General features: G+C 41.7%; 2 protein-coding genes across 4 annotated transcripts in view; one reads left to right on the top strand and one right to left on the bottom strand.

The window, feature by feature from the left end:
* Positions 1-14,115, top strand: part of LOC133409701 (serine/threonine-protein kinase VRK1-like) — a 38,780-nt gene extending 24,665 nt beyond the window's left edge. The window contains exons 11-14 of one of the 2 annotated variants that reach the window (XM_061690092.1): positions 3,905-4,083; positions 6,954-7,118; positions 12,863-12,970; positions 13,113-13,353. In XM_061690092.1, coding sequence (XP_061546076.1) covers positions 3,905-4,083; positions 6,954-7,118; positions 12,863-12,961 — 443 coding nt within the window. In that variant the 3' untranslated portion in view covers positions 12,962-12,970; positions 13,113-13,353. Of the gene's footprint in view, positions 1-3,904; positions 4,084-6,953; positions 7,119-12,862; positions 12,971-13,112; positions 13,354-13,826 lie in introns of those variants that run through there. The other variant, XM_061690091.1, reaches the window with a different exon arrangement.
* fancl (FA complementation group L) overlaps positions 14,105-27,931 on the bottom strand; it is a 44,462-nt gene continuing 30,635 nt past the window's right edge. The window contains exons 8-14 of one of the 2 annotated variants that reach the window (XM_061690093.1): positions 23,813-23,963; positions 22,943-23,026; positions 19,999-20,044; positions 16,909-16,990; positions 16,140-16,256; positions 14,878-14,949; positions 14,105-14,507 (exon numbers count right to left, since the gene is read on the bottom strand). In XM_061690093.1, the coding sequence (XP_061546077.1) occupies positions 14,472-14,507; positions 14,878-14,949; positions 16,140-16,256; positions 16,909-16,990; positions 19,999-20,044; positions 22,943-23,026; positions 23,813-23,963 (588 nt within the window). In that variant the 3' untranslated portion in view covers positions 14,105-14,471. The remainder of the gene's footprint in view (positions 14,508-14,877; positions 14,950-16,139; positions 16,257-16,908; positions 16,991-19,998; positions 20,045-22,942; positions 23,027-23,812; positions 23,964-27,931) is intronic. The other variant, XM_061690094.1, reaches the window with a different exon arrangement.

The following is a 27,931-nucleotide window of genomic DNA, read 5'->3' as shown; positions in this document are numbered from 1 at the left end:
TTCGAGTCCCCAAGAAACCTACAATCTCGGGTGTAAATGACTACAGGCCTGTCGCCTTGACATCTGTGGTCATTTGAACGTCTCGTGCTGGACCACCTCAAGAGAGTCACAGGTCCCCTGCTGGACCCCCTGCAGTTTGCCTACCGAGCGAACAGGTCTGCGGATGATGCAGTCAACATGGGACTGCACTTCATCCTAGAACACCACCACAGCAGGGACCTACGCGAGGATCCTGTTCGTGGACTTCAGCTCTGTGTTCAACACCATCATCCCTGAACTCCTTTACTCCAAGCATCTCTAGCTCAGCGTCTCGCCTGCCATCTGCCAGGGGATTTACAGCTTCCTGATGGGCAGGGCACAGCAGGTGTGGCTGGAGGAGGCCACCTCATCCACACGCAGCATCAGCACTGGGGCGCCCCAAGGTTGTGTCCTCTCTCCGCTGCTCTTCTCTCTCTACACGAACAACTGCACCTCTCAAACTCCTGAAGTTTGCAGATGACACCACTCTCATCGGCCTCATCAAGGATGGTGCCGATTCTGCATATGGACAGGAAGTGGAGCTGTGGTGCGGCCGACACAACCTGGAGCCGAACACGCTCAAGACTGTAAAGATGATCGTGGACTTCAGGAGGCATCCTTCGCCACAGCTGCCCCTCACGTTGTCCAGCAGCCTTCTGTCAACCGTCAAGACCTTCAAGTTCCTGGGAATTACAGTCTCTCAGGACCTGAAGTGGGCGATCAACATAGACTCCGTCCTCAAAAAGGCCCAGCAGAGGATGTACTTCATGCGGCTTCTGAGAAAGAACGGCCTGCTACAGGATCTGCTGAGGCAGTTCTACACAGCGGTCATCGAATCAGTCCTGTGTTCTTCCATCACAGACTGGTTTGGTGCTGCTACAAAAAAGGACAAACTCCGACTGCAACGGACAATCAAAACTGCTGAAAAGATTGTCTGTACCCCCCTACCCACCCTTGAGGACTTGCACGCTGCCAGAAATTAAGATAACAGCGTGCAAAATCCTCTCGGATCCTCCGCATCCCGGTCACCGGCTCTTTCGGCTCCTTCCCTCAGGTAGGGGCTACCGATCATTGCAAACTAGAACTAGCAGACATTCCAACAGCTTCTTCCCTCTTGCAATCAACTTCTTAAACACCTAACATACAATTCCATTGCAACATGCTGCCATTTTTTTGTCTTGAGTTTGTTGTCACATTTCTGTGGGGCCAATTATACATTACTCGTGCACTCACTGTAGTAGACTCGCCACGCTGCACTATTTGCATATCTGTTGTTGACCAATACTGGCCACTCATGCCAGAGTAGCATCTGCCCCATTTGCACACTGACTGAGGAGTATCTGCAACATTTGCACAATCAACATTGTCCCAGATTATCACACTACTCGTCACTTTAAACTGCATACATTCCTTGAAGTCTCGGCCCCCTTTGCACAATGGTCATTGCACCGGACTATTGCTATATTAGTCATTCAAACTGCTCTAAGTGCTAGAGGACTGCATCTTTTTGCACAATTGTCAAAAAAAATACCAGATAACTAGCAACCCTTTATTGCTCAGTGACTGTTTTTCTCAATGTCTTTATGTCTCAAAAATGTTCTCTGTCAATTGTCTGTTGTCATACTAGAGCGGCTTCAACTACCGGAGACAAATTCCTTGTGTGTTTTTTGGACATACTTGGCAAATAAAGATGATTCTGAAAACCTTGTGAAGACTTACAGAAAACATATGACCAGTCATTGCCAACAAAGGGTATATTACAAAGTATTGAGATTAACTTTTGTTACTGACCAAATACTTATTTTCCACCATAATTTGCTAATAGATTCTTTAAAATCAGTTGTCGTACAAGAGCGGCTCCAATTACCGGAGACAAATTCCTTGTGTGTTTTTTGGACATACTTGGCAAATAAAAATGATTCTGATTATATTTTGAGATACCTTTAGGGAAAAGTAGTTTGTTTGTTTGTTAAACATTCTGCTTTATACTGTAAATCAATTTGGTGTGGTCCAGTTGTATACATTTAAAACCTTTAATACAATAAATAGTCATATTGAATATCGACATTAGGGGAAATCATGTTATCAAATTTAGCCCATATCGCCCAGCACTAGTCGCTGGAGGTGAACAGGTATAAACATACAAAAAAGCAATATGGACTGGGAAGTGATGGGCCTCATTTGGCTTCATGATTAGATTTTATTTATTTATTTTATTTTAAAGAGTTCTTCTTCTGACAAACTGTTTTTGTTCCGCGGGTCCTCTGTACTTTCATCTACAGGGGGTACCGAAAATATTAAGACCCCCTTAAATGTTTCACTGTTATATTGCAACCATTTGCTAAAATTATTTAAGTTCATTTTTTCCTCATTAATGTACACACAGCACCCCATATTGACAGAAAAAACGAAATTGTTGAAATTTTTGCATTTATTAAAAAACAAAACAAAACTGAAAGATCACACAGCCATAAGTATTCAGACCCTGTGCTCAGTATTTAGTAGAAGCACCCTTTTGAGCTAATACAGCCATGAGTCTTTTTGGGAATGATACAAGTTTTTCACACCTGGATTTGGTTATCCTCTGCCATTCCTCCTTGCAGATCCTCTCCAGTTCTGTCAGGTTGGATGGTGAATGTTGGTGGGCAGCCATTTTCAGGTCTCTCCAGAGATGCTCAATTGGGTTTAAGTCAGGGAAGCTGTGTGCTTCGGGTCATTGTCTTGTTGGAAGGTGAACCTTCGGCCCAGTCTGAGGTCCTGAGCACTCTGGAGAAGGTTTTCGTCCAGGATATCCCTGTACTTTGCCGCATTCATCTTTGCTTCGATTGCAACCAGTTGTCCTGTCCCTACAGCTGAAAAACACCCTCATAGCATTATGCTGCCAACCACCATGCTTCACTGTTGGGACTGTATTGAACAGGTGATGAGCAGTGCCTGGTTTTCTCCACACATACCGCTTAGAATTAAGGCCAAAAAGTTCTATCTTGGTCTCAACAGACCAGAGAATCTTATTTCATCTTGGAGTCCTTCAGGTGGTTTATAGCAAAACCATGGGGGCTTTCATGTGTCTTGCACTGAGGAGAGGCTTCCGTCGGGCCACTCCTGCCATAAAGCCCCGACTGGTGGAGGGCTGCAGTGATGGGTGTGTCTGTGGGTACCAGAATATTTAAAATATGTAAAGTATTTATACTTTACATATTTGAGACGAAGATTACAACCGTACACGTATTTACTTAAATATTTAATTCTAAAACCTGATACAGTAATTAACATTCCTCAACATTGCCTTCTGAGAGAGGTGAAGAAGCTTGCGTTGGTGGCGGAGGAGAGGCTCTCACTTGACTCGTAGAGGCTTTAGGTTCACTCGGAGACTCTTCTGCTGGAGGCACTGATGGTGTAGCTGGGGTTTTACCTTGGAGAAAAACATGGTGATGGGTAACTGTCTTTGTTTTTTTCATTTGCTTCAAAATTCCCCTGTACAAGGCCATAACCCCGTCTCTTATTACGCGGACTTACCACACGTTTCGCTTCCTTATTGAAGCAGTTTTGCGGATAGGGAAACCTTCTCTCGCGCGCATCAACATGAAACAACGCATTTTTAGTTTTTTTTAATTACATTTTATTTATTTTAATATTTTGGAAAAATCCGGGAAGCACTGAAGCCGCAAAACGTGAAGCCCGAAGTGGCAAGGGAACACTTTATAACAAAGACTGAAAAATTTAAGGGGGTCTGAATACTTTCCGTGCCCATTGTATGTAATATAGTGAACGCAAACATCAAAATGTAGCTTTAAGTAAGACCTAGGGCACAAAACTATACGTAAAACAACTCGTTGACTGTGGAACATATCTGTTTGACATGTACTCTGTCCCTGTCTGTCTTCAGCTGAGGTGGCTGCCCTGCTCCTGTATATGAAATCTCTGGGCTTCCAAGACAAGCCTGACTACCAGCGCCTAAGGCGAATTTTGTCTACTGGAGCAAAGGAAAAACTGGATTTCTCTGTACCTCATGGAGTCGGGGAGAAGTCCATGTCTAAGGTGCTTGATACCCCCATCAGGGGCAAGGTGAGAACATCAGGTATAGGAAATGACTGTACAGTGGTACCTTGACTTATGAATGCCCTAATTTTTGAGTTACAAGAACTCGCTTGGTCATTTGTTGTTGTTGTCGTTTTACAAAGCACGTCAAAAGCTCACAGAAGGACTAGCCAGCCATGTTCTTCACATCTCTCACTTGGCCACACCCTTAAAGGCACACTTAACAAGTCTCAACGTACAGTCATTACACCCTACAAAACTAAATGATTTGCAAATCCTTTTCAACCTACAGCGGCTGAAATAAATATTTACCACGTTGCCATTTTTCCTCACTAAATATATTTCTAAAGGTGCTATTAACCTGAAAATTTCACCAGATGTTGGGAACAACCCAAGTAATACATGCATACAAAGAAAGTCAGAAATGTAGTTGTGTGCAATAATGTGAAATGACAAAGGGAAAAGGTATTGAACACATGAAGAAAGGAAAGTGCAAAAAGGCATGGAAAGCCAAGACAACACCTACAATCTATCAATAATCAAACAGCAAACCAGCCCCTTGTCAGTGCAAATGAATATCAGCAGGTTCAATCCTAATTGATGGCCTACAAAGAGGAATCATTGCCAGGGTGTGAGCCAAGACACATCACATGATGGGTAAGAGCAGAGAGCTGTCTCAAGACCATCACAAACTAATTGTTGCGAAACATAACAATGGCATTGGTTACAGGCGCATATCTAAGCTTCTGAATGGTCTAGTGAGTACGGTTGGTGCCATAATACATAAGTGGAAAGCAAATCATGCTACCATAAAGTTGCCTGGATCAGGTGCGCCCTCGCAAGATTTCTGATAGAGGAGTGTAAAGAATAATCAGAAGAGTTGTCCAAGAGCCAAGGACCACCTGTGGAGAGCTTCAAAAAGACCTGGAATTAGCAGGTACTGTTGTCACAAGGAAAACTGTAAGTAATGCACTCTGCCGCCATAGCCTGTATGCACCCTCACCACGCAAAACCCCATTGCTGGAAGAAAAAAAAAGCATGTCAAAGCTCGTTTAAAGTTTGCTGAACAACATTTGGACAAGCCAGTTAGATACTAGGAGAATATAGTCTGGTCTGATGAGCAAAATCTAACTCTTTGGATGCCATAATGGCACTGCACAGCACCCTAAAAACACCATACCAACAGTGAAATTCAGAGGTGGGAACATGATGGTGGGGGCTGCTTTTTAGCAAGTGGTACTGGTAAACTTCACATTATTGAAGGAAGGATGAATGGGTAAATGACAAAGATCTGCTGCCATCTACGAGGATGATGAAAATGAAACTAGAGTGGACATTTCAGCAGGATAATGATCCAAAACATACTGCCAAGGAAACTCTCACTTGGTTTAAAACAATAAATAAATAAAGCTGCAAGAACGGCCTAGCCAATCACCTGACTTGAATCCAATCAAAAATCTAACTGAAAACTAGAACTGAAACTCAAGGTCCAAAAAAGAAGCCCATGCAACCTTCAAGATTTGAAGACTGCTTGTGTGCAGGAATGGGCCAAATTCACACCAGAGCAATGCATGGAACCAGTTTCTCCATACAGGAGGCGTCTGAAAGCTGTCATTGCAAACAAAGGCTTTTGTACAAAGTACGAAATAAATACCAGTTGGCGTGTTCAATACTTTTTCCCTGTGTCATTATACTCAAATTCATTTCTGATCTTATTTGTTCTACTTTCTTTGTATGTGTGGATTACTTGGGTTGTTCCCAACATCTGGTGACATTTTCATGTCAATAGCACCTTTGGAAGTATATTTAGTGAGAAAAATGGTGACGTGTTAAGTACTTATTTCAGCCATTGTATATTTAATTTAATACACTACAAAGACAAGATAGTCAATGTTCAAACGTGTTTTTTTTGTGCAAATATTCTCATTTTGAATTTGATACCTGCAAAACGTTCCCCAAAAGCTGGGTTAGGGGCAACATTCGAAATTTGACGAATGCTGGGGGGGAAAAAAACATAAAACACCTGTTTGGAACATTCCACAGGTGAACAGGTGTCATGATTGGATATAAAATAAGCATCCCCGAAAGGCTCAGTTGTTCACAAGCAAGAATGGGGCGACGTTCACCACTTTGTGAACAACTGCATGAGCAAATACTCAACAGCTGAAGAAGATACGACTGCAAGGAATTTAGGGATTTCATAATCTACAGTCCATAATATCATTAAAAAAAATCTCAGAGAATCTGGTTCAGTCCTAATTGAAGGTTTACTGCCGTTACGCCAGCTTACATTGATTTCTACTGTTCCAACACTAGCTCCCGAGGGCTCACAAATTGATTCTTTAATCATACATAAAGTAATATAAATCAACATTTACTCAGCTTCACAGTGCATTCAGCAGTTTGGCAGCCAGTCACAAGTATCCCAATTTGTGCTGCTCAGTCTCTTAACCCTGTTTGAGATGTGACAGCAGTGAAGGGGAGCATGTCACCCAGAGGTGAGCGGGTCCAACACTGGAGGATTCATTCTCCTCCAGTTCACCACAATCACTTCCCGACACCCTCAGGCCACCATTTGAAGAAGTTGATGACACATACTTTATGCCTCCAATTATGTCCTCCCTCCTTTTTCCTCTCCTCGCCGTGTCATTTCATTTCCATGTGAAAGTGTTGGCCAGTTTGATCCCTAGTTAAACAGAAGTGGCTATTTACGGGGCGGTTTTAGTGAAGAGAGGAAATGTCAGCATAGACAAAGGCCATTCTCAGATTCATCAGTCACCGGTGTCACCTGGTCAATTATTTCTCGCACTATTCCAGCAAGTGTTAATAATATGGGAAAGAAACTTTAGATTTGTTTTTGCTTTTTAGGATTGAGATTTTTGTAATATTTGTCACAGAGAACGGCAAAAGGTCGAGGCTTCCCCAAAGCTAAGACTGCAGCCATGGAAGTGGTTGATGATGATGATGATGATGATGATGAAGAGGAGGAGGACGAAGAGGAAGAGGAGAAGAAGTTTAAACAAGCGTCAAGTTGCAACAGACGAGTGGCACCTGCTCCACAGGTATGGTCTGGAAAAACTTGATAAAACGTGATTTGATTAATGACCACTCTGTAGTCAATGATGCTGTGTCTGCGGTTGCCTCATCTTTTTTCAACACATGACTAGACAGAGATTGAGTGAGTGTCAAGTCCGATTACTTGATGGAATAGTCGATGTGATAATCGATTCCAAAAATATTCGATAGTGACCTGGCCTAAACCGCACACATTTAATAAAAAAAAAAAAAAAAAAGAGAGTTTTACGCCGACCTACTTTAAATGCAATAAAACACCCTATTAAACACATTGCAAGCATACAACGTATTCAAAATACTGTAGTCAACAAAGACTTTGGATTGAGGGTTTGTTCTGGCCCCCTAAAAAAAACCAAAAAAACTAAACAAACTCAGTAGCGCCCTTTGAAAAGGTGAAAAAAAATAATAGCCCCAACACAAATCTGTCCTATCCTCAAATTACTACAATGACTTTATTACTGTGTTTGCGGTTGTTAATGACACTTTCAGAATTACATGTGCTGTATGAGCAGAACTCCATTAGAAACAGAAGACGCCAACCCAGTTGGTATGGATGTTCCAATAATGTTTGGGCATTTTATACAAGAGTAGTGCAGCAGTAGTTAAAACCAATTATGATCGAAACATGTCCTAAATAAACAAAATAAAATCTACAAAATAAAAATTCTCCTTTGTGCAGTAACAAAATGAAGATGATTTAATGGTCAAAGACTCAATTGCACACAGCGCAACATTGTAGAAAACTACAGTGCTTAATTCCGCTTTTAAGCGGTAGCTACACATTGTCACAAATGAAACCCCAGTTCAGTGTTGTTCAAAATATGATATTGAAATTAACTAATCTCAGTTCCACGTAATAATGAACGCTGATGTTGTTGTAACAGTTGTCTTAGACGCAGAAAAAAGTTTTAAGTGTAGCCACTTGGGTTTTTTTTCCTTTTAAGATTACTTCTCACAGAACCAGTGTTTTGAGAAGCCAAATGCAGTGGGGCAAAAAAGTATTTAATCAGCCACCAATTGTGCAAGTTCTCCCACTTAAAAAGGTGAGAGAGGCCTGTTATTTTCATCATAGGTATACCTCACCGAGGAGACAAAATGAGAAAAAGAAATCCATAAAATAACAGTCTGGTTTTAAAATTATCTATTTGCAAATTATGGTGGAAAATAAGTATTTGGTCACCTACAAACAATCAAGATTTCTGGCTCTCACAGACCTGTAACTACTTCTTTAAGAGGCTCCTCTGTCCTCCACTCGTTACCTGTATTAATGGCACCTGTTTGAACTCGTTATCAGTATAAACGACGGCTGTCCACAATCTCAAACAGTCACACTCCAAACTCCACTATGGCCAAGACCAAAGAGCTGCCAAAGGACACCAGAAACAAAATTGTAGACCTGCACCAGGCTGGGTAGACTGAATCTGCAAAAGGTAAGCAGCTTGGTGTGAATAAATCAACTGTGGGAGCAATTATTGGAAAATGGAAGCCATACAAGACTATTGATAATCTCCCTCGATCTGGGGCTCCACGCAAGATCTCACCACGTGGGGTTAAAACGATCACAAGAACGGTGAGCAAAACTCCCAGAACCACACGGGGGGGACCGAGTGAATGACCTGCACAGAGCTGGGACCAAAGTAACAAAGCTACTATAAGTAACACACTACTCCACCAGGGACTCAAATCCTGCAGTGCTTGAATTGTCCCACTGCTTAAACCTGTACATGTCCAGGCCCGTCTGAAGTTTGCTAGAGAGCATTTGGATGATCCAGAAGAGGATTGGGAGAATTTCATATGGTCTGATGAAATTGAAATAGAACCTTTTGGGAAAAACTCAAATTTTCGTGTTTGAGGAGAAAGAATGCTGAGTTGCATCCAAAGAACACCATACCTACTGTGAAGCATGGGGGTGGAGAACTCATGCTTTGGGGCTGTTTTTCTGCAAAGGGACCAGGACGACTGATCCGTGTAAAGGATTTTGAGTGAAAACCTCCTTCCATCAGCAAGGGCATTGAAGATGAAACGTGGCTGGGTCTTTTAGCATGACAATGATCCGAGACACACCGCCCGGGCAACAAAGGAGTGGCTTCGTAAGAAAGCATTTCAAGGTCCTGGAGTGGCCAAGCCAGACTCCAGATCTCAACCCCATAGAAAATCTTTGGAGGGAGTTGAAAGTCTGTGTTGCCCAGCGCCAGACCCAAAACATCACTGCTCGAGAGATCTGCATGGAGGAATGGGCCAAAATATCAGCAACAGTGTGTGAACTACACGGCTACAGGCCTGTCGCCTTGACAGCAGTTGTCATGAAGTCCTTTGAATGTCTCGTGCTGGACCACCTCAAGAGTGTCACAGGTCCCCTGCTGGACCCCCTGCAGTTTGCCTACCAAGCGAACAGGTCTGCGGATGATGCAGTCAACATGGGACTGCACTTCATCCTAGAACACCTCGACAGTGCAGGGACCTATGCGAGGATCCTGTTCGTGGACTTCAGCTCTGCGTTCAACACCATCATCCCTGAACTCCTTTCCTCTAAGCTTCTCCAACTCAGCGTCTCGCCTGCCATCTGCCAGTGGATTTACAGCTTCCTGACAGGCAGGACACAGCAGGTGAGGCTGGGGAGACCACATCATCCACACGCAGTATCAGCACTGGAGCACCCCAAGGTTGTGTCCTCTCTCCGCTGCTCTTCTCTCTCTACACGAACGACTGCCCCTCAACGCACCCGGCTGTCAAACTCCTGAGGTTTTCAGACGACACCACAGTCATCGGCCTCATCAAAGATGGTGACGAGTCTGTATATTGACAGGAAGTGGAGTGGCTGGAGCTGTGGTGCGGCTGACACAACCTGGAGCTGAACACGCTCAAGACTGTAGAGATGATCGTGGACTTCAGGAGGCATCCTTTGCCACAGCTGCCCCTCACGCTGTCCAGCTGCTTTCGACCGCAGAGACAGTCAAGTTCCTGGGAATTACAGTTTCTCAGGACCTGAAGTGGGCGATCAACATCGACTCTGTCCTCAAAAAGGCCCAGCAGAGGATATACTTCCTGCGGCTTCTGAGAAAGCACGGCCTGCCACAAGAGCTGCTGAGGCAGTTCTACACGGCGGTCATCGAATCAGTCCTGTGTTCTTCCATCACAGTGTGGTTTGGTGCTGCTACAAAAAAGGACAAACTCCGACTGCTACAGACTATTAAAACTGCTGAAAACCTATCCATCACCACTGCCAACCATCACCACTGAAAAGAGGAAGGGGCTCAGGGCTGATCCCTGATGCAGTCCCACCTACAGCACACATCACCGCTGTTCTGCTCTCCTCGTATATGTCCTGTATTATTCTAACATACTTCTCTGCCACTCCAGACTTTGGCATGCAGTACCACAGTTCCTCTCTGGGTACTCTGTCATAGGCTTTCTCTAGATCAACAAAGACACAATGTAGCTCCTTCTGACCTCTGTACGTTTCCATCAACATCCTCAAGGCAAATAATGCATCTGTGGTAGTCCTTCTAGGCATGAAACCATTCTGTTGCTCACAAATACTCACTTCTGTCCTGAGTCTCACCTCCACTACTCTTTCCCATAACTTCATTGTGTGGCTCATCAACTTTATTCCTCTATAGTTCCCACAGCTCTGCACATCACCCTTGTTCTTAAAAAGAACTCACGCGGTAGAATTCTATTGAACAAGTTGGTAAAAAAACTCCACAGCCACCTCTCCTAGATGCTTCCATACCTCCACAGGAATGTCATCAGGACCAACTGCCTTTCCATTTTTCATCCTCTTCATCAACTCCTCGAAGTATTCTTTCCATTTGGCTAGCACACTGCTGGCACCAGTCAACATACTTTCATCTCTATCCTTAATCACCCTAACCTGCTGCACATCCTTCCCATCTCTATCTCTCTGTCTGGCCAGCCTGTATAGATCCTTTTCTCCTTCTTTAATGTCCAAACTGCCATACATGTCATCAGATGCCTCTTGTTTGGCCTTTGCCACCTCTACCATTGCCCTATGTCGCATCTCAATGTATTCCTTTCGCCTCGGTCCTCTCAGTGTCCCACTTCTTCTGAGCTAACCTTTTTCCTTGTATGATTTCCTGTACTGTGAGGTTCCACCACCAAGTCTCCTTCTCTCCTTTCCTGCCAGAAGGTACACCAGGTACTCTCCTGCCTGCCTCTCTGATCACCTTGGGTGCAGTGGTCCAGTCTTCTGGAAGCTCCTCCTGTCCGCCAAGAGCCTGTCTCACCTCTTCCCGAAAAGCCGCACAACACTCATCCTGTCTCAGCTTCCACCACATGGTTCTCTGCTCTTCCTAATCTTCCTCCCCACCACCAGAGTCATCTTACACATCACCATCCTATGCTGTCTACCCACACTCTCCCCATACCACAACCTTACAGTCGGTAACCTTCAGATTACATCGTCTGCACAAGATGTAATCCACCCGCATGCTTCTACCTCCGCTCTTGTAGGTCACCCTATGTTCGTGCCTCTTCTGGAAAAAAGTGTTCACTACAGCCATTTGCATCCTTTTTGAAAAGTCTACCACCATTTGTCCCTCCAAGTTCCTTTCCTGGATGCCGTACTTACCCATCACTTCTTCATCACCCCTATTTCCTTCACCAACATGTCCATTACAATCTGCACCAATCATGACTCTCTCTCTGTCTGGGATGCTCAGAACTACTTCGTCTACCCCTTCCAGAATTTCTCCTTCACCTCTCGGTCACATCCTACCTGTGGGGCATAGCATTATACATAACACCCTCAATTTCAAGTTTCAGCCTCATCACTTGATCTGATACTCTTTTCACCTCCAACACATTCTTAGCCAACTCTTCTTTTAAAATAACCCCGACTCCATTTCTCTTCCCATCTACACCATGGTAAAATAATTTTAATCCTTCTAGCCTTACTGCCTTCCACCTTGTCTCCTGGACACACAATATAGCAACCTTTCTCCAAATCATCATGTCAACCAACTCCTGAGATTTTCCTGTCATAGTCCCAACATTCAAAGTCCCCACATTCAGTTCTAGGCTCTGTGCTTTCCTCTTCTCTTTCTGTCAAAGAACCCGCTTTCCACTCCTTCTTCGACTTCGACCCATAGTTGAAGAATTTCCAACGACACCCTGCAGGTTGACGGCGCCGGTGGCGGACGTTGTTAACCCGGGCCACGACCGATCCGGTATAGAATTCTTTGGATGAACGCTCATATTTGTTTGGCAAAGTTTTAAGCCGGATGCCCTTCCTGACATAACCCTCTGCATTTATCCGGGCTTGGGACCGGCCTACAGTTTGCACTGGCTTGTGCCCCCCATAGGGCTGCATTGCTGAGTCCACAAGAGTAAAAGCCGTATTGGTGCGTGTATCGCTTGAAGAAAAAATAATCATGTGACCAATACAGGAAGTGTGTCGTTTGGATGTGCTGCGCCAAATTGTGTTTATAAGGAAACAAACTGTCGACGTTGCGGATTTGTTGGATGGAGTTTTGCTGTTGTATTTTGGAGTTTAGCTTTCCCTCACCTTGTTCCACTGATTTCATGGATCGTTCCAGGAAATTTTCCCCAGTCTGGAATAATTTTGATTTTTTTGACACCAAATAAGGTAAATATTTTTCTCCTTTGGGAATTGTTTACTGTTAATTTTTTTAATTAAATATGTATGTACTGTTTTCTGGTAAGAGGTTTGAATTGTTTTCAGATAAATTAACTTTATATTTTATTGTAGGTGAAGCGTCGGCTCTGCTCCACAGAGCTATCTTACATCAATAAGAGCACTTCATCAATGCTCGGCATGGCAATGAAGAATTGGCAGATACTCGTGTGAGTACCCCAGGTATGTTGAAATTCTCACCAAAAAATTTGTATTTTCAGAAATAGCTTATTAAACACAAAAGGCTTTGTGTGACTGTAATTTTTTTGTAAAAATTAAAGTCCTTTAATAAGCTTTTAACAAAATATTTCCTTTTGGCTTGCAGTTCCTTACAAGCAAGCAGTGGATGAGGCTGTGGTCAACATGATCATCAAAGACTGTCAGCCACTCACCATTGTTGAAAATGAGGGATTCAGGGAGCTCCTGAAACGTATCAACTCGCACTTAAATTTGTATGCTCACCATCTTCATCTGTACCCTGTGAAAGAGTTTTTTTCTAAGGCAGGGGAACTGGTGTCTAAGAGGAGAAATTGCCTTGGAGCAAAGACACTTCAAAAACCTTTGTTCCTCAATAAAAATGCATAAATGAATCCATTTTTAGTCTTTTTATTTCATATGATTGAACACTTAACAAAATTCCACACGTTAAAAATTTTAATTGAATTTTATTATAGACAAATTTGCTATATTTTACATACCAACTCGTTTTATCATTTACACAAACAAGGTTTTAAGCAAATTTTAAACTCTTCTCAAAAAACACTCAGCAAACAAATCGAGTGAATTAAATTATACAATGATGCGATTAAATATTATTTCACAGGCTGATGGGTTTGCAGCATGTAAGCTTTTATTTTTTTAATTTTGTTTACCTGCAATGATTTTAGAACTACTGCAGGGGTCACTGTTGAGTGACCGACACAGTTTATGTAGTGTGTCAATACACTCCTTGACGTATCTTCATCCTATCACTAATCAGAACTATATCTTCGCTCAATCATAATAACCTGTCATCGTTTCTTTTTATTTTCATTTGTAGAAGAGCGACCGGGTCCAAAGATCGCTGAGACCGAGGGCTACAGCTGTGAGGACTTACAAGGAAGATGACAGCTGTGATGATGAAGAGGAGGAGGAGGAGGAAGAGGAGGAGGCCAAAAGCAAACCCATTGATGCGCGCTACTTGAGAGGCCCCCCGAAAGGAAAGAGAGGTCGGCCTAAAAAGTTGTGAGAATGAGACAACCCTGTACATTTTGGGCCGGTAGAATTTCAAAATAATAGAAAAAAACAAGTATGAATAAAAGTCATTTTTCTCTTTATTTGAATGTTTCATTGAAGACTTGGTTCCAACAGAGCAAACCCTTAAAGTCCCCCCTTTAACACACAATAAATTTCACAAGAGGCTCCACCATCAGTGGGAATCATGAAGTCATCCGAAGACTTTTGTTTGCTGTCTGTGGGTGCTTGACTCCCAAAGATGACCGGGATGGAAGAGGAGCGCAGCGGGGTGGCGACTTCTTGTACACCTTAGACGGGGGTGTGCCTCAGCAGACAGGAGAGCAAGCTGCTCCCCCACGCACAAGCTTTACTGCGCCGTCTTCAGCAGGAATTTTCAAAGTGATTTGCTTTCTTTGCTTGTATTAGTTTTAAACCGTTTCCTTTAGTTGATGTGGCATGGAAAGCCACTTCAAGACTTCTGAGCTGTCATTTTCACAGTAATGGGCTGAAATAGAGGGAGAGCTCTGTTTATTAAATAGTCAAATGCTTTTTGAAGGATACTTTACAACAATGCAATAAAGTGCACTCACATTTCTGACTAGCTGCGCTATCAACTACACCGCAAGGCGTGCGCACAAATAAGTCAATTTTTGACTAATTCACTGGCACATACTTTACTCACTCCTTTATGACGATTGAACGAGTAGCTTCACTATGAATGCGGCGCCTTTTTTCTGCTGCCGTAGCCTTTCAGCAAAGAGAAGGCTATGCGATGTACCGCACTCCACTAATTAAGCACGCTGAATATCTATTGACTGTAGACCAAAGGCCTCTATGAAGGCTACTGTCTGTCACAAGGCAATGTGCGGGCATACCTTGCTGCAGTAAGGACACTCTCCAAAAACCGTGTTAAAGCTCTGCCTGGTGCCAGGCAGCACACGCAGCCACTGGAGGCGACAAGACAAAAGAGAAAAGACTACTTAATCAAATCATCACCTTGAAACAGACGTGTCAAGTGATAACATTTGTTTTATGTAAAAAGGGACATTCAAGTAATACTATGTAGAGTTGCACATGAACGTCTCGCCTAATTTACGAAGGCAGAAAGCACAAAGTTCCAAACACTTTCTGAACTTGAAGCACAGCTGCAAAGCGGTGGAAAGATTCCAGGGCCGCGGAAATATTACACGTTGGAAACTTCAAATTTAGTCAAAGGTATCACATTCAAGTATAAATGTAAACATTTTATTTTGGCAGAAGCAGGCGTCCATGCAAAGTGCACTGGCTCTCCTTGCCCCGCCCCTTCACTGGAGCGGCGCTACATCCGTCTTCCATTTTCTAAATAATTGCTCCCACAGTTGATTTCTTCACACCAAGCTGCTTACCTACTGCAGGTCTACAATTTGGTTTCTGGCGTCCTTTGACAGTAATAATACTTATTTTCCACCATAATTTGCTAATAAATTAATAAATAATACATAATAAGTTCTTTAAAAATCAGACTGTGATTTTTTGGATTTTTTTTTTTCTCATTTTTTTTCTCATAGGTGCGGCATACTTATGATGAACATTACAGGCCTCTGTCATCTTTTTAAGTGGGAGAACTTGCACAATTGGTAGCTGACTAAATCCCTTTTTTGCCCCACTGTATATGTACACAAATATTTGGTGTGCAATTTTACCCCTCAAAATTTCAATTGTGCGCATACACATAGGCGAAGATATACTGATAAATATATCTTTATGATATATGCTCTTATTAATGTTCTGCCACTTTGTAATCCAATGTTTGTGTAATGTAATTATTCCTATTCCCTAAAATTATTGACTACTAAATATTGTGTTTAATATTGAAGCTAGAGTTCAGTTTTGACACTGTGGCTTTAAATTGCACATTGACACCTGAGCCCCTATTAGTTCCTTAAATGTAATGTGTAAAATTTATTTTTTGATTTATTCATTTTAAACCGCAAATAATTAGCCAATATCAAAAAGGCTAATATCGGCCGATTAATCAGTCGGGCCCGAGCAAATACAAACAAAAGGGGGAAATTCACCTTGAAATACTTCCCAGAAAGATGAAGATGTATCAACAATACAGTGTGCATACTGTGTGTGTGTGTGTGTCCCTTCATACCTCATACAGGCACACTTGATGGAAGGGCTGCCCACAGCGATGATCGTTGCACACCTGGTCAGGGATAGCAGCTTCAAGGCGATAGGAGTAGCAGATTCCACACTCAACATTGAAAATCTGTGCACGATTTTGAAATGTTATTAACATAATATATAACGGAGTATTCTTTTGTCCGGTTCCCAAAAAAACAACAACAACAAAAACAGATACAGATTAGACAGGGCTCTTGTAGGCATTGTTGTATAATAGAGGGGGGGCAGATTAAAAAAAATCATCGACATCCGGTCAACTAAACTTTTTTTCCCTTTTTTTAAACTCCTTTCTGAATGCTAAGGAAGTTGAAGTGTTAATTGTTGCAGTGGATACACAGCGTGGTTTTTTTTTTTAGTCAATTGCAGCAACAGTACGAGAGAAGAGCCACCACAAAAAAGGAGAAACAGTTTTGCGTGATTAAAGTGATTGCAATGATTGCGTGCGGAATTGTGCCATCTTTGTTGTTTTTAATAGCACTATCTGGAAACAACCCAATTAGAGAAGAATTTGCCACCTCTTCGGAAAAAAACAAAATATGAAATGGCGACAGACACAATAAGAGACAATCGTGGATATCCGCCCCCTTAAGATTTGAAGCTCAAGCAGACACACAAACAGGAGTATGCATGCTGAGATGTGACACACACGCATGCGCACACACACACGGCTCCTTGAGGTAATCGCAATAGGAACAGACATGTTTGAAATGGTAAAGGGGGGCAAATGTGTGACATACAGATTTTTCGTGGGTGGCAGGTGACGGGAATTCGAGCTCCAAAACATCCTGGAGGTTTTGCAAGACACCAGAGTCCGGGTTCCTGCCAGCAGACCACAGACAGCTCCTTCACACACTAATTAACCACATGCAAATGAGCCTGCAAAGACACTGGGGGATGATTAAGAGACTTTCACCGTTGGTTTAAAAAAAGAAATGGGGTGACGGCAGGGGAGGGGGAAAAAAAAAAAAAAAAAACGAGCATTTGTGCTGCTGCTGTGTTAAATTGAAGAGTGTTAGATAGACCTACAGTACTTGACACTAATATTTTGTCCCTCTCATGTACAGTAGCTATATAATACACTTAATCTACTCCAACCACAAATATTACAAGCATAACGTTATGGTTACAAATAATACAATGAAACCTTGGTTCATGAATATAATTCGTGCCGTTTGCGACCCAAAATATTTGGAACAGATGAATTGGATTTGCATTCATTACAATGGGAAACACTACCTCAGTTCACAGCCAAAGAACAAAGTTATGTTTAGCTTGTTTTTAATCAATGTGTGGTTAAAAATAAATACAGTACAGTATAGAAAGAAGTGAAAATTATTATGAAGCAATAACACCATTGCCTCTATTTCCGTAGACGATACAGCGTGCGCCGGAGTGCAAATGGTGGCACATCGATTTCTGTGCACGCGCAAAGCACGCTGCCGTGTTTGCCAATTTGGCAGACTGGTCTGTTTCAAGCTGGGCGTACCGATGAAACGAGGGTGTGACCTTTGACATCCGCACGTGACAGTTTGGTGACTATGGGCTCTATTGTTGTAGATGGTGCAGGTGCGCTTCAGCGTAAAAAGTGATATATCCCGATTGTCGTGCAAGCACAAGAGTCGATGCACATTGGCAAACCCATCTGCGCCAAGCTGGGCAGTGTCGGTGCAGTTGAGGGTGTGCCCTTGCAGATGCGCTTGGCGGAATGTGATCTTGCTGTCAGAGAGTCCGTCTCAACTTACGCCTTCTCATACCACGTCTAAGTTTTGGGTCAGGGGATCTAATGCGATTTTGGTGAATCTGATCGGTGTACAAGCAGCTAAAAAAGCTTAGACACATTTGTTGTTGACCAGTTATAATCATTATTATTTTTATTTTTCAAATCATCCCGTTGGCCAGCACAAAGCTTTGGAGGGGCTCAAGCACTAACGATCGTACATGGGTGGTAGATAGATTTATGAGGTCTGCGTACTGTTGTCTTTTGCCGCACAGGCCAAGCGACAATGCTCCAATCACACACGGATCGCTAATGTGCGACTATCATTGCGCCTCGCTTAAAGGGAATGAATGAAAGAAACCACTTTGATTGGTGGCAAATAAAGACAGCTGTGTTTACGCCTGTGACAGCAGACAGCCCCTTTTTTAAATATGCCGGCTGCACTCGTCTACAAAATTACTAACACCCAGTCTAACCCCCCTCCTTGCAGAGTTACGCCAAACGCAGCGCTGGTCTTGTTCTAGTCACGAAAATAGAGCCCCCATGTGCTCGCTAGCAAGTCGCTGCAATGTCCTAGGTTTTTTATACACACATTGTACTGTACAGTAGGCGACTGAGAACCCTGTTGCATTGTGGGATGCGGCGGCCATTTTGGGAATCCATGGTGAACGTCAACTAGGCTGTTCCGTAGAATGAAACACGGTGTGTTAAAATGCCAAAAAAGGAAGGGGATTTACAGGGTAACATTACACCGCAAAGCCTTGCTAACGCTATCACCAACAAGCTCTCGTAGCATGGCCGAAGGTGAAACCTCGAAAGACTTTCACAAGTCTCGGCGCACTTAACACTCACTGGCTGGGACCAGCACCTCCTAGAGCCTGCGAGCTAGCCATCGAGCTAGCCTGTCGCTGCAGCTGCATCCACCAAGACTTAAATGCAACAAGGTCACCAAAGGGAACACCACTCATGTTTAGCTATTTTCTATTTTTTTTCCCCAACAGCAATACATTTAGGTTCCCTAAAAACATTATCGCTAGACATTTTCACTGTCTTTGGAACCACACTGAGGAATAAAGCACGAATAAATAAATAAACACCTGCAATGTGTGATGCACGGAGCCAATGATGTTTTTACAGCGCGAGAAAAAGCACAAATGAGTCTTCTGCAACCATGCCAGGACTGTTTGTGAACCATAAATAGTGCATGAAAGGAGGTCATTTTTCTTTTATATATATATATATAAAAATAAAAATAAAATAGTTCAGAAGCTGAATTGTTCGTAAACCAGGTTGTTCATAAATCGAGGTTACACTTCTTTAGGTCTAAAATGCAACATTATTATCCTTGGAAAAAACAATAGTTTTTGATCACGTGATCGGTATTTTTTCTTTTTTTTTTTATTCAGTACACTACATTTGTTCAGTGCAGTTCTGTTTTATTTAACTACAATTGTTTTTAAGTACGATTCTGTACATTTGCATAAAGTCTTTAGGAACTATTTACTTTGAAACCTTTATTTAAATTTTTTTTTAAGTGTCATGTGCAATATATTTCAATTGAATTATTATTTAAATAGTTTTTTATTTTCCTATATTTAAGCACAGTGTGAATTTTGCATCGCAGTAGCTTACAATATTAAATATGCCTTTATGAATAAAACCTCTGCCTCATGCTACAGTATTTTAATGTGGGTCATTAGGTTGTACTTAGATAGCCAAGTATTTTTTTTTTTTTTTTTTTTTTTTTTTTAGGTGGTACTTGGTGTAAAAAGTTCAGGAACCACCGGGTTAGGTAATAACTTTCTGTTGATCGGTGCAGAGCAGTGGATGTTAAGCCTAAAGCAATGCTAATTCATCGGTTCTTTAAGTGATTTGTTGCGACTTTTACCAGACAATGTTTGATAGTTTCTAACAATAAATTCAATACCTACAGAAAGATTTGTGTATTTGGCGTTAAAAACGCTAACCAATTTAGACGTATATTATTTTACACTATTTCACCACCTTCACTGGGGCTGCTGATCGGTTTCGAGAAAATACATTTGAAGAATGATCAAATAAAAGCCGACAACTATTAGATTGACATAACCCAGAGTGTGACGTCGCTTACCACAAATGCATGTTGGCGTTCAGTTTATTCCTCAGTGGAATCACAACTGCAACAGAAGAAAGGTTAACAATTGATTACTTTACTTAAGAGTCACATCTCAAGACTTTTTCCCAATTCTATATTGATTTATATTTTCCCCACGTACATTATTGCACGATATTACTCTTTTGCACATGCGCTCTTATTTTACTGCACAGGTAAGTAAGTGCATGTGGATATGAGCCAGCATTGCTTATGGAGTTCCACAGGGGAGCCTTGTCTCTGAGTAGTGCTCATCACTTTCACTATTTCTTATTCCTACATGCAAAAAGCAATATTTCTGTGCAACACCTCATATTTCAGGGACGCCGCCTGCCTAGCGTCTCGGGTGGCCGAAGTGTGTATGTTTAATATCATTTGAGTCGCATTGCTAGGCAACACGCTTGGCGTTTCATGACCCTGGATTTACAGACACAATGGCTGACAATTGATGGGGAATTAAAGAGAAACCTCGTCGGATGTCTCCGAGGTTGCGACGACGAGAATGAAATCGTGCCAGTCTGAAAGCAAGAGCGCTGACATGACGGAAGACAATAATCAACACAAGCGCCCTAGATCAACTCCAAACGTAAGGAAATTGCCGTAGTGATATTTCTTTTTCCTCCCCACCCGATGACGTCTTACTGAGCTAATCTGAATAATAGCGAGCACAGCCAGATTTTGTTTTTATTACCTGAGTTTATCCATGGCAAGCATCTTATTGTGTTAGGCGGGGCACATGACCACAGGGACACACCGCCATCAGTGAGAAACAATTCCAGAACAACATTTTTAAAAAATCGCCTCCGATATTGGTAAACGTGTGGAAGTTTAGAGATGCCAGCCCTGCGAACAGACCCTGAAAATAAAAAGCGACCTATAAATTGTTATCCTGACCACTGATCCTATGCATTGCATTTCATAGAAATCCCCAGAAGCTTTGAAGTCTATAGTCATGAGTCTACGGTAGTACAAAGCTGAGGAGATAAATGTCTATTTACGCCTAACTGCGTGGAAATCGTTTGGAAGAGCTTAATGAGTTAATACAATTTTGACAAACCACATCTACTTGTTCTTATTCAAATACAGATTTCATAAATGAATGTAACAACATGTTTTTATTGTCATTGCTTCACTTATAACGAGGGTATTTCAAGAAAGAAACAATGCAGTGTATGTATGTGACGGAGGGCAAGTTGCGAGAGGAAAGGAAAGGTGAGAAGCCCGTTATAGCAAAGACAGATCTGATGAACTTACGCGGCATAGACAATGTTAGTTTGAAATTCTTTTCCTCTTTTTCTTTTCTCTAAGGAGATTAGCACCGCACACACTATTTATTAAGTTCTGTTCACTCCACAGGTAAAATGAACATTGAATGGAACTACCATATATTCTTTTAAAAGGGGGGAAGGTCTAAGAAAGACACTTTGCTTCAACAAGTTGCCGAATTCCTTGCCCAAAATACACCTCCTTTGAGCCCTTTCGCAGCGTTTCAACCACAGTGTGGAGCTGACTGTATTATCAGAGTACTCTAGAGGACAGCTGAATGAGCTCTGTAATTAGTGTGATAGCATCAGGACAGTGAATTTATAAAAAAAAAAAAAAAAAAGGGGGACATCACGAAAAGAACATAAGTTAGGTATGCACTACTTAGATATTTAATTTATCAAAAGAATTTCATAGCTCTGCCGTCTCCGCCTCTGGTACTACCACGGAGGATGACCAATTCACAGGTAAACACCTATCCCTCATCCTGCATCCGTCGTCCTTTACACATACCTGTAGGATAGCAAGCCCGGGAAAAGCTGTGAAAATGCCATCTCAGCTGGGCATTGTGAAAAAGGCTATGTATAATAGATATAAGGTCGCACAGACATTCATGTGCACGGGCGTAGATGATGGGGGACATGACACCCCCCTCTCTTCCGATTTTCTGGATCTGTCCGCTCCATCCCCCCCTACACTTCTACAGCCATTGAAGCAATTGAATTTCTTTTCAACACGTCGTAAGCTGCCCTAGAGTGTATCATCAACAGTCGCTTTACACAGACCATCAATGGCACACAGAAGATCAGGCAGACGAATGGTGAAGAAATGTTGAGCAAACCAGCTTGCAAGAGGCGAGGGAAAAACTTTGGGGGGTACCGATATTTCTATATACACACCGATATTTATATATATTTATATATATTAAGTGAAGGACTAGCGATTAAATATTGGCTGATGTTGGGTTTGCAGCATGTAAGCTTTTCCGTCTTATTTTCATTTGGTTTACCGGCAATGATTTTAGAACTACTGCAGGGGTCGCTATTGAGCGACCAACACAGTGTCAATACAGTGCCGACACAGTTTGTGCAGTGTGTCAATACACTCCTTGAAGTATCATCATCCCATCACTACTGGCTACAGTAATTTAATGTTTGCACATATTTTTTTCTTCTTCAAACTTTGATACTACAATATAAAGACCACTTGTGCTAAAAAAGTAAGTAAATGGTCTGATTTAATGTTCATACTGTATTTCAATCTGTTAATTGTTATTTATGTTTCTGGATAAAACCATATCTTTATATTAAAGTTCGGAACAAGTGAACTGGACTGATTTTTGATTTGCTGAACAATGTCTCCCCTTAAGTTCTGAAAATGATGACCTCACCCATGTGGAAAGGGGTGCACGATTTTCCATGGGGCTGCCACCAAGGACTTTACATTCTGACGTGTACATCAAGTCATTCATCAACTACTGCTCATTTCTGAGAGGTTAATGGCATTATTCTTGTTAATAAGGCCAAATATCTAAAGGTATTCTAAAACTAAGCTCCTGCACATTTCCCTGTGAACATGAAATGCATACAAATACTCTTGTTTTCCACACGCAACCTAAAATAACCATAAAGTGTTGCCATCTGAATGGGTTCCTACTGACCATGCTCAGCTCCCAGCAGGCAGCATTCTGGTAACATCTTCGGGTGTCGGGGATCCACATCCACTTTAATGGAGACATTGTTTCCTGCACAGATAGAACCAATAAACATTGTAATGCTGTGTTACTAAACAAGTCCTAACTATATTTTTAGTGTCAGTAGAGCCATTAAGGAAATTTATTTTGTTTTTGCTTCATTTTTCTCATCGGACAGCAGATTGATAGTGCGATACAATGCAATTGTTGATAAGCTTACCGAGCTTAAGTTAGTTACAGTATTTGGAAGAAATAGAAGTAGCAAACACCCTATCGAGAGAAGACAGTGATCTTATTTTTCCGAACGCTAGGCCCGCAAGTTGGACCTTCTGGCAGGCACATAGGTTTTCAAGCCCCGTCTTTCGCTTAGGGGAAAAAAATCAAAACAAAAAATATATTTTTGGGGGTCAGTCTACCTGTCCAGCCCGTTACTAAATGGCCTGGGGCCTGGTACCAGCCCGCGGCCCTGTGATTGGGGACCCCTACTGTACGATACTTAAAACATTTATTAGAACACAATCCAATGTGAAGTTTACGCCAGATGACCTAAAATAACAGCACATGTAATTACCAAAATCATTTTTTTTCATGTTTCTACAAGTGTTATTACACCAGTTTGTAGAAGCTTTCTTCTACACACAAGCTGATATTTTAATGTTAAAATATAAGTATTTGTGGATTTTCACATTTACAGTTTTCGGACATGAATGATACTAAAGCATATTATTATGCCATATTATTGTTAACTACTTGCATTACTAAACAGAAAGATTAGTCTTAGTGGTTGAAAGCTTGGTCTCATATACTGTATTTGTCAAACATTGTATATTACCATACCGATAACTATTCGTCTCATAGTGTCAGAAAGACTTGGCTTTTCTGGCTCCAGGATCCAGGTCTTTGTGTCAATCTCATCAAGAACGTCCCAGAACTCAGTCAGAGCCTCAATGACTAGCAGGAACTGGCTGTGGAGTTGGTTCAAAGAAGACTACCAAATCAGAGAAGAAGCAGAAAGCTCTGTTAATGCAGGCATACAGTGCAGCATAATTGGACTGTTGTAGGCTCGCTCGAATAACACAAAACAGAATCACTTCAATTACAGTCAAGGCATTTTGGACATTGACACAAGAACTGAATTACCTAAGATAATGCAATAATGCAAAATAATGTCCATGCAGCTATTGTATCTGGCAAATGATTCTATCATTTTAAGATTCTCTCTCTTTTGTAGTACTGTGAATACAATCCTATAGTTTGTTGGCAAACCAATTCGTTTTTTTTTAACTTAATGCAGGTAAATGTGTACATTGTTACTGAATAGCTTTAAAAAAGTGAAACTTAAGGCAGACACACAAACAGGGAAATGAAAGGAAAGCACAGAGTGGTGTGGGTGTGCAATACAGATGGTATGAGTGGGAAAGAAATTAGAGCGAAAAAAATGAACCAAAAAATTATAGGTCATTGTGCCAGCACAGTGCACACAATTAAGCATCGTCCAGGTGCTGAGAGCCTAGGCAATTACAGCCCAATTAATGCCAGTGGCATGATTATGGTTGGCGCTTAGGATAACCATGCTAAGCCCAGTTCAGGAAGATTACAAAATAAAAAAAAGAAAAAAAGAAAAGAAAGAGAAGCACTGGTAATTGAATTCCTCGTGTATCTAAGAGAGGAGTACAAGTGAAACCAGGAATTTACTTAAGACTGAATGTGAGCTGTCGCTTATTCGTTCTCTTCATGATAATAGCTCTGCACAACCTCAATTTAGATCTATAAAGCAGACACCCAGGATGTATTAAACTCTACTGACTCAATTCACCACAGCCGAAAGGCTGAAGGATTACAAATACAGTGGAACCTTGATAGAACGGACTAATAGGTGCAGGGGGTTGTCAGATATAGCCATTTAAAAAAAAAAAAAAAATTATATTTTACTTATTATTGTACAGTACAAAATTATTGTTTTGTAGTTTTTTGTGTGGCCTAAAACACAAAGTACAGGACACATTTTATCCAAACTTACCACACCAGTATGCTTGGTCATAGTGGCATTGTTGACATACAGTACTCATCATAGGCGAGTCGCTTTCATGAGCCGAGGGGAATTAGGGTCAATCCCAATTCTACCCTTTAGCCCTTCCCCTTCGTCTTAGCCCTTGGTTTTGCGCGTGCACGACAACAAAGGGGTATCCCATTTCCTAGGGGAGGGCTACGACGAAGCAGTGTATAGCCCTTGAAACCAAGTGTGGTTGGGGAGCTCACTTGAAACTGAGGTTTATGGGACTCCAACCCCGCTGACAGGCGAAGAGTTTGCTTACAAGACAGCGGAACGGACAAGTACATGAATGTAAGTGACCATAATTATTGATATTCATACTAAGGAGTCAGGTTTTTAATCAACGTAAATATAAGCCATGTTTTGAATTGTCGCTTTAAACGGCTCGGTATGACGAGCTCGCGTATCGCTAGGCTCCCGTCAGACCACGGTAACCAATTCACAGCAAACGCACTTCACTTCAATGTACTGCATTTTATGAACAATTACAAAGAATTATTAGACAGCTAAGTCACATTCAGAAGCTACTTAGCTAATGTAGCCTCGCTAATGTTGCTTCTGAGTGTACCGTGACGTTCACTTTCCATATAGTTAAGGTGTAGCCTCATCACTCATGAGATGCAGTATTTCATCTCTCTCTCTCTCTCTCTCTCTCTCTCTCTCATATATATATATATATATATATATATATATATATATATATATATGTATACATACTGAACATAACTGTACTGCCCTGAAGAAACATGAGTTTAACTGTGCAGAAAGTAGATTCACTGATTCTTCATTAGGTTAATCTGTTACAAGAACATCTAAAAGATTTAAAAAAAAAAAAAAAAAAAAAAAAAAAACGTTGGAAGAGTTATGTACTTTTAACGTTTTACTGTTAGAAATCTCATAATGTCTCATAAAAAAGCTGACCAAAAAAAAAAACCCTAAAGGACTCTTGAGGTCTTTTCACAGCGCACTTGGCGATGCGATTGACATGACTTTCCCATTCATTGTGTATGTGCTGAAGAGGCGACCGTATTTTGTCGTCTCGCAGAGCGGGGCGACAATATAAAAGGCAGCTGATGCTCTACAGAGCGACTTCGAATAGAAAGAAGTTATATTTCGAGAGCGATATCAGCGTGACATCAGAATGGTCCTCCAATGGAAGAGGGGGCCTGGCTAAGTGATTTCCGTGTTCTTTTTTTGGCTGACTTGTACTAGGGAAATGAACAAGCCTTAACTCTCAGAGGTCCCGACGAGCCATTACGATGGGTCGCACCCATTTCCTGTTTTATCCGCAGCTTGTCTCCTCCTCCTCCTTAAAATGAGCAGCGCCAGGGCATTCTTTTGCAAGAAAAAAAAAAAAAAAAAAAAAAAGATTAATCCTGCCGAAGTTGCAGAGGTGCGGTTTACTTCTCTAGCAGGAAAACTTTACTTTTCCTGTTAGGCGTCTAGGTCAGATTTTGGCACACCACTGGGACGCTGTGGTCTTTGTCCTGTGATGTTCGGTCCTGTCACATTGAGCAAGTGTGGCGTGAAAAGGCCTTTATGCATTTAAAAGATTATGCGTTATGTAAAGTTTTCTGAAAATCATAATTACCATATTTCTACAAATGCTCCCACCAAAGACATGAGGAAAAAACGTATATTTTGTTAATTCCCAAGTGCGTAATTTGCATTTTCTCTTTGTAATTGTTTGTGAATGTGAGAAAAAAAAAGTCAGTTTCAGCTTGTCTGGCTCAAAGGCATGTCAACATAATAATAATAATAACAATGATGATGATGATGATGATGATACCGACAACAACAACAATTAAACAAATAATTACAATGTGATAAATGATATACACTAGGGATGAGATGGTACTCAGTTAAGTCCCGTTCGGTACCCGCTGCACAGTACAATATTATGGACCACAGTTTTCCAGTTCTGAGCTCAGGCTACGCACTTGGAGTGAGTTAAATTGAAGAAAAGATGGCTTTTATGCGGTTGCTGGCTTCCCTCAAATTATCGGAGTTATCCATTTATTTTTGGTACCTCAGTAATACACTATGTTTGTTTGCCTCTTTGACTATCAAGGAGCAAAATCCTTTAAAATACAGGATACGAGCTGTTTTGTGTGCAAAATGACAGAGGCATTAGGTGGGGGCTGTGGGCCTTCTCGCTATCCCTGATGAAGTGGCCATCCCTTAGGGATACAAACAGCTTGCTACTTGAGGTAAGCACAAAGAGTGGGGGGGGGGGGGGGGGGAAAGAAAGAGAGAATGTGGTGCTGATCTAGTTTGCTTTCCTTAAAGATGTTAGTAAAATGTCAACAATTGTGTAGTCTTGTAGTTTTGACCAAAGCATGAGTAAGGTCGAGTGAACGAGGCCCAGTCCATAAGTATTGACATGAATGAGTTCACTTCAGTGATATGACTCACAGTCACTGACGGTGCAGTGGTACACTCGCCTGACTTTGGTGCGGGCAGCGTGGGTTCAGTTCCCACTCAGTGACGGTGTGAATGTGAGTGCGAATGGTTGTCCGTGTCTATATGTGCCCTGTGACTGACTGGTGACCCGTTCAGGGTGTTATCTGCCTTTCGCCCAATGTGAGCTGTGATAGGCTCTCGCACCTCGCGACCCTAACCAGGTTAAGTGGTATTGAAAATGGAAAAATGTGGTATGTTTCGAGTGATCATGTGAAGAATGAAGTCATTTTGCCTGTAGAGTGGGGTGCAGGCATGACTAATCGACCCACGCTTAATCCAACTGTGACACAAGTAGTATTTTTTGCTTTCATTTTTTCAAGTTTTAATTTGTTATATATATTTTATAGCGATGCAACAATTAATCAATTAATTGACAACAAATCCATTATCAAATTAATCAACAACTATTTTGATCATCGATTAATCATTTAGAGACCTTG

The sequence above is a fragment of the Phycodurus eques genome, chromosome 11, assembly GCF_024500275.1.
Source record: "Phycodurus eques isolate BA_2022a chromosome 11, UOR_Pequ_1.1, whole genome shotgun sequence".
Classification (NCBI taxonomy): Eukaryota; Metazoa; Chordata; class Actinopteri; order Syngnathiformes; family Syngnathidae; genus Phycodurus; species Phycodurus eques.
Note: the sequence above shows the minus strand (reverse complement) of the source record. Positions and strands in the feature narration are given on the sequence as shown.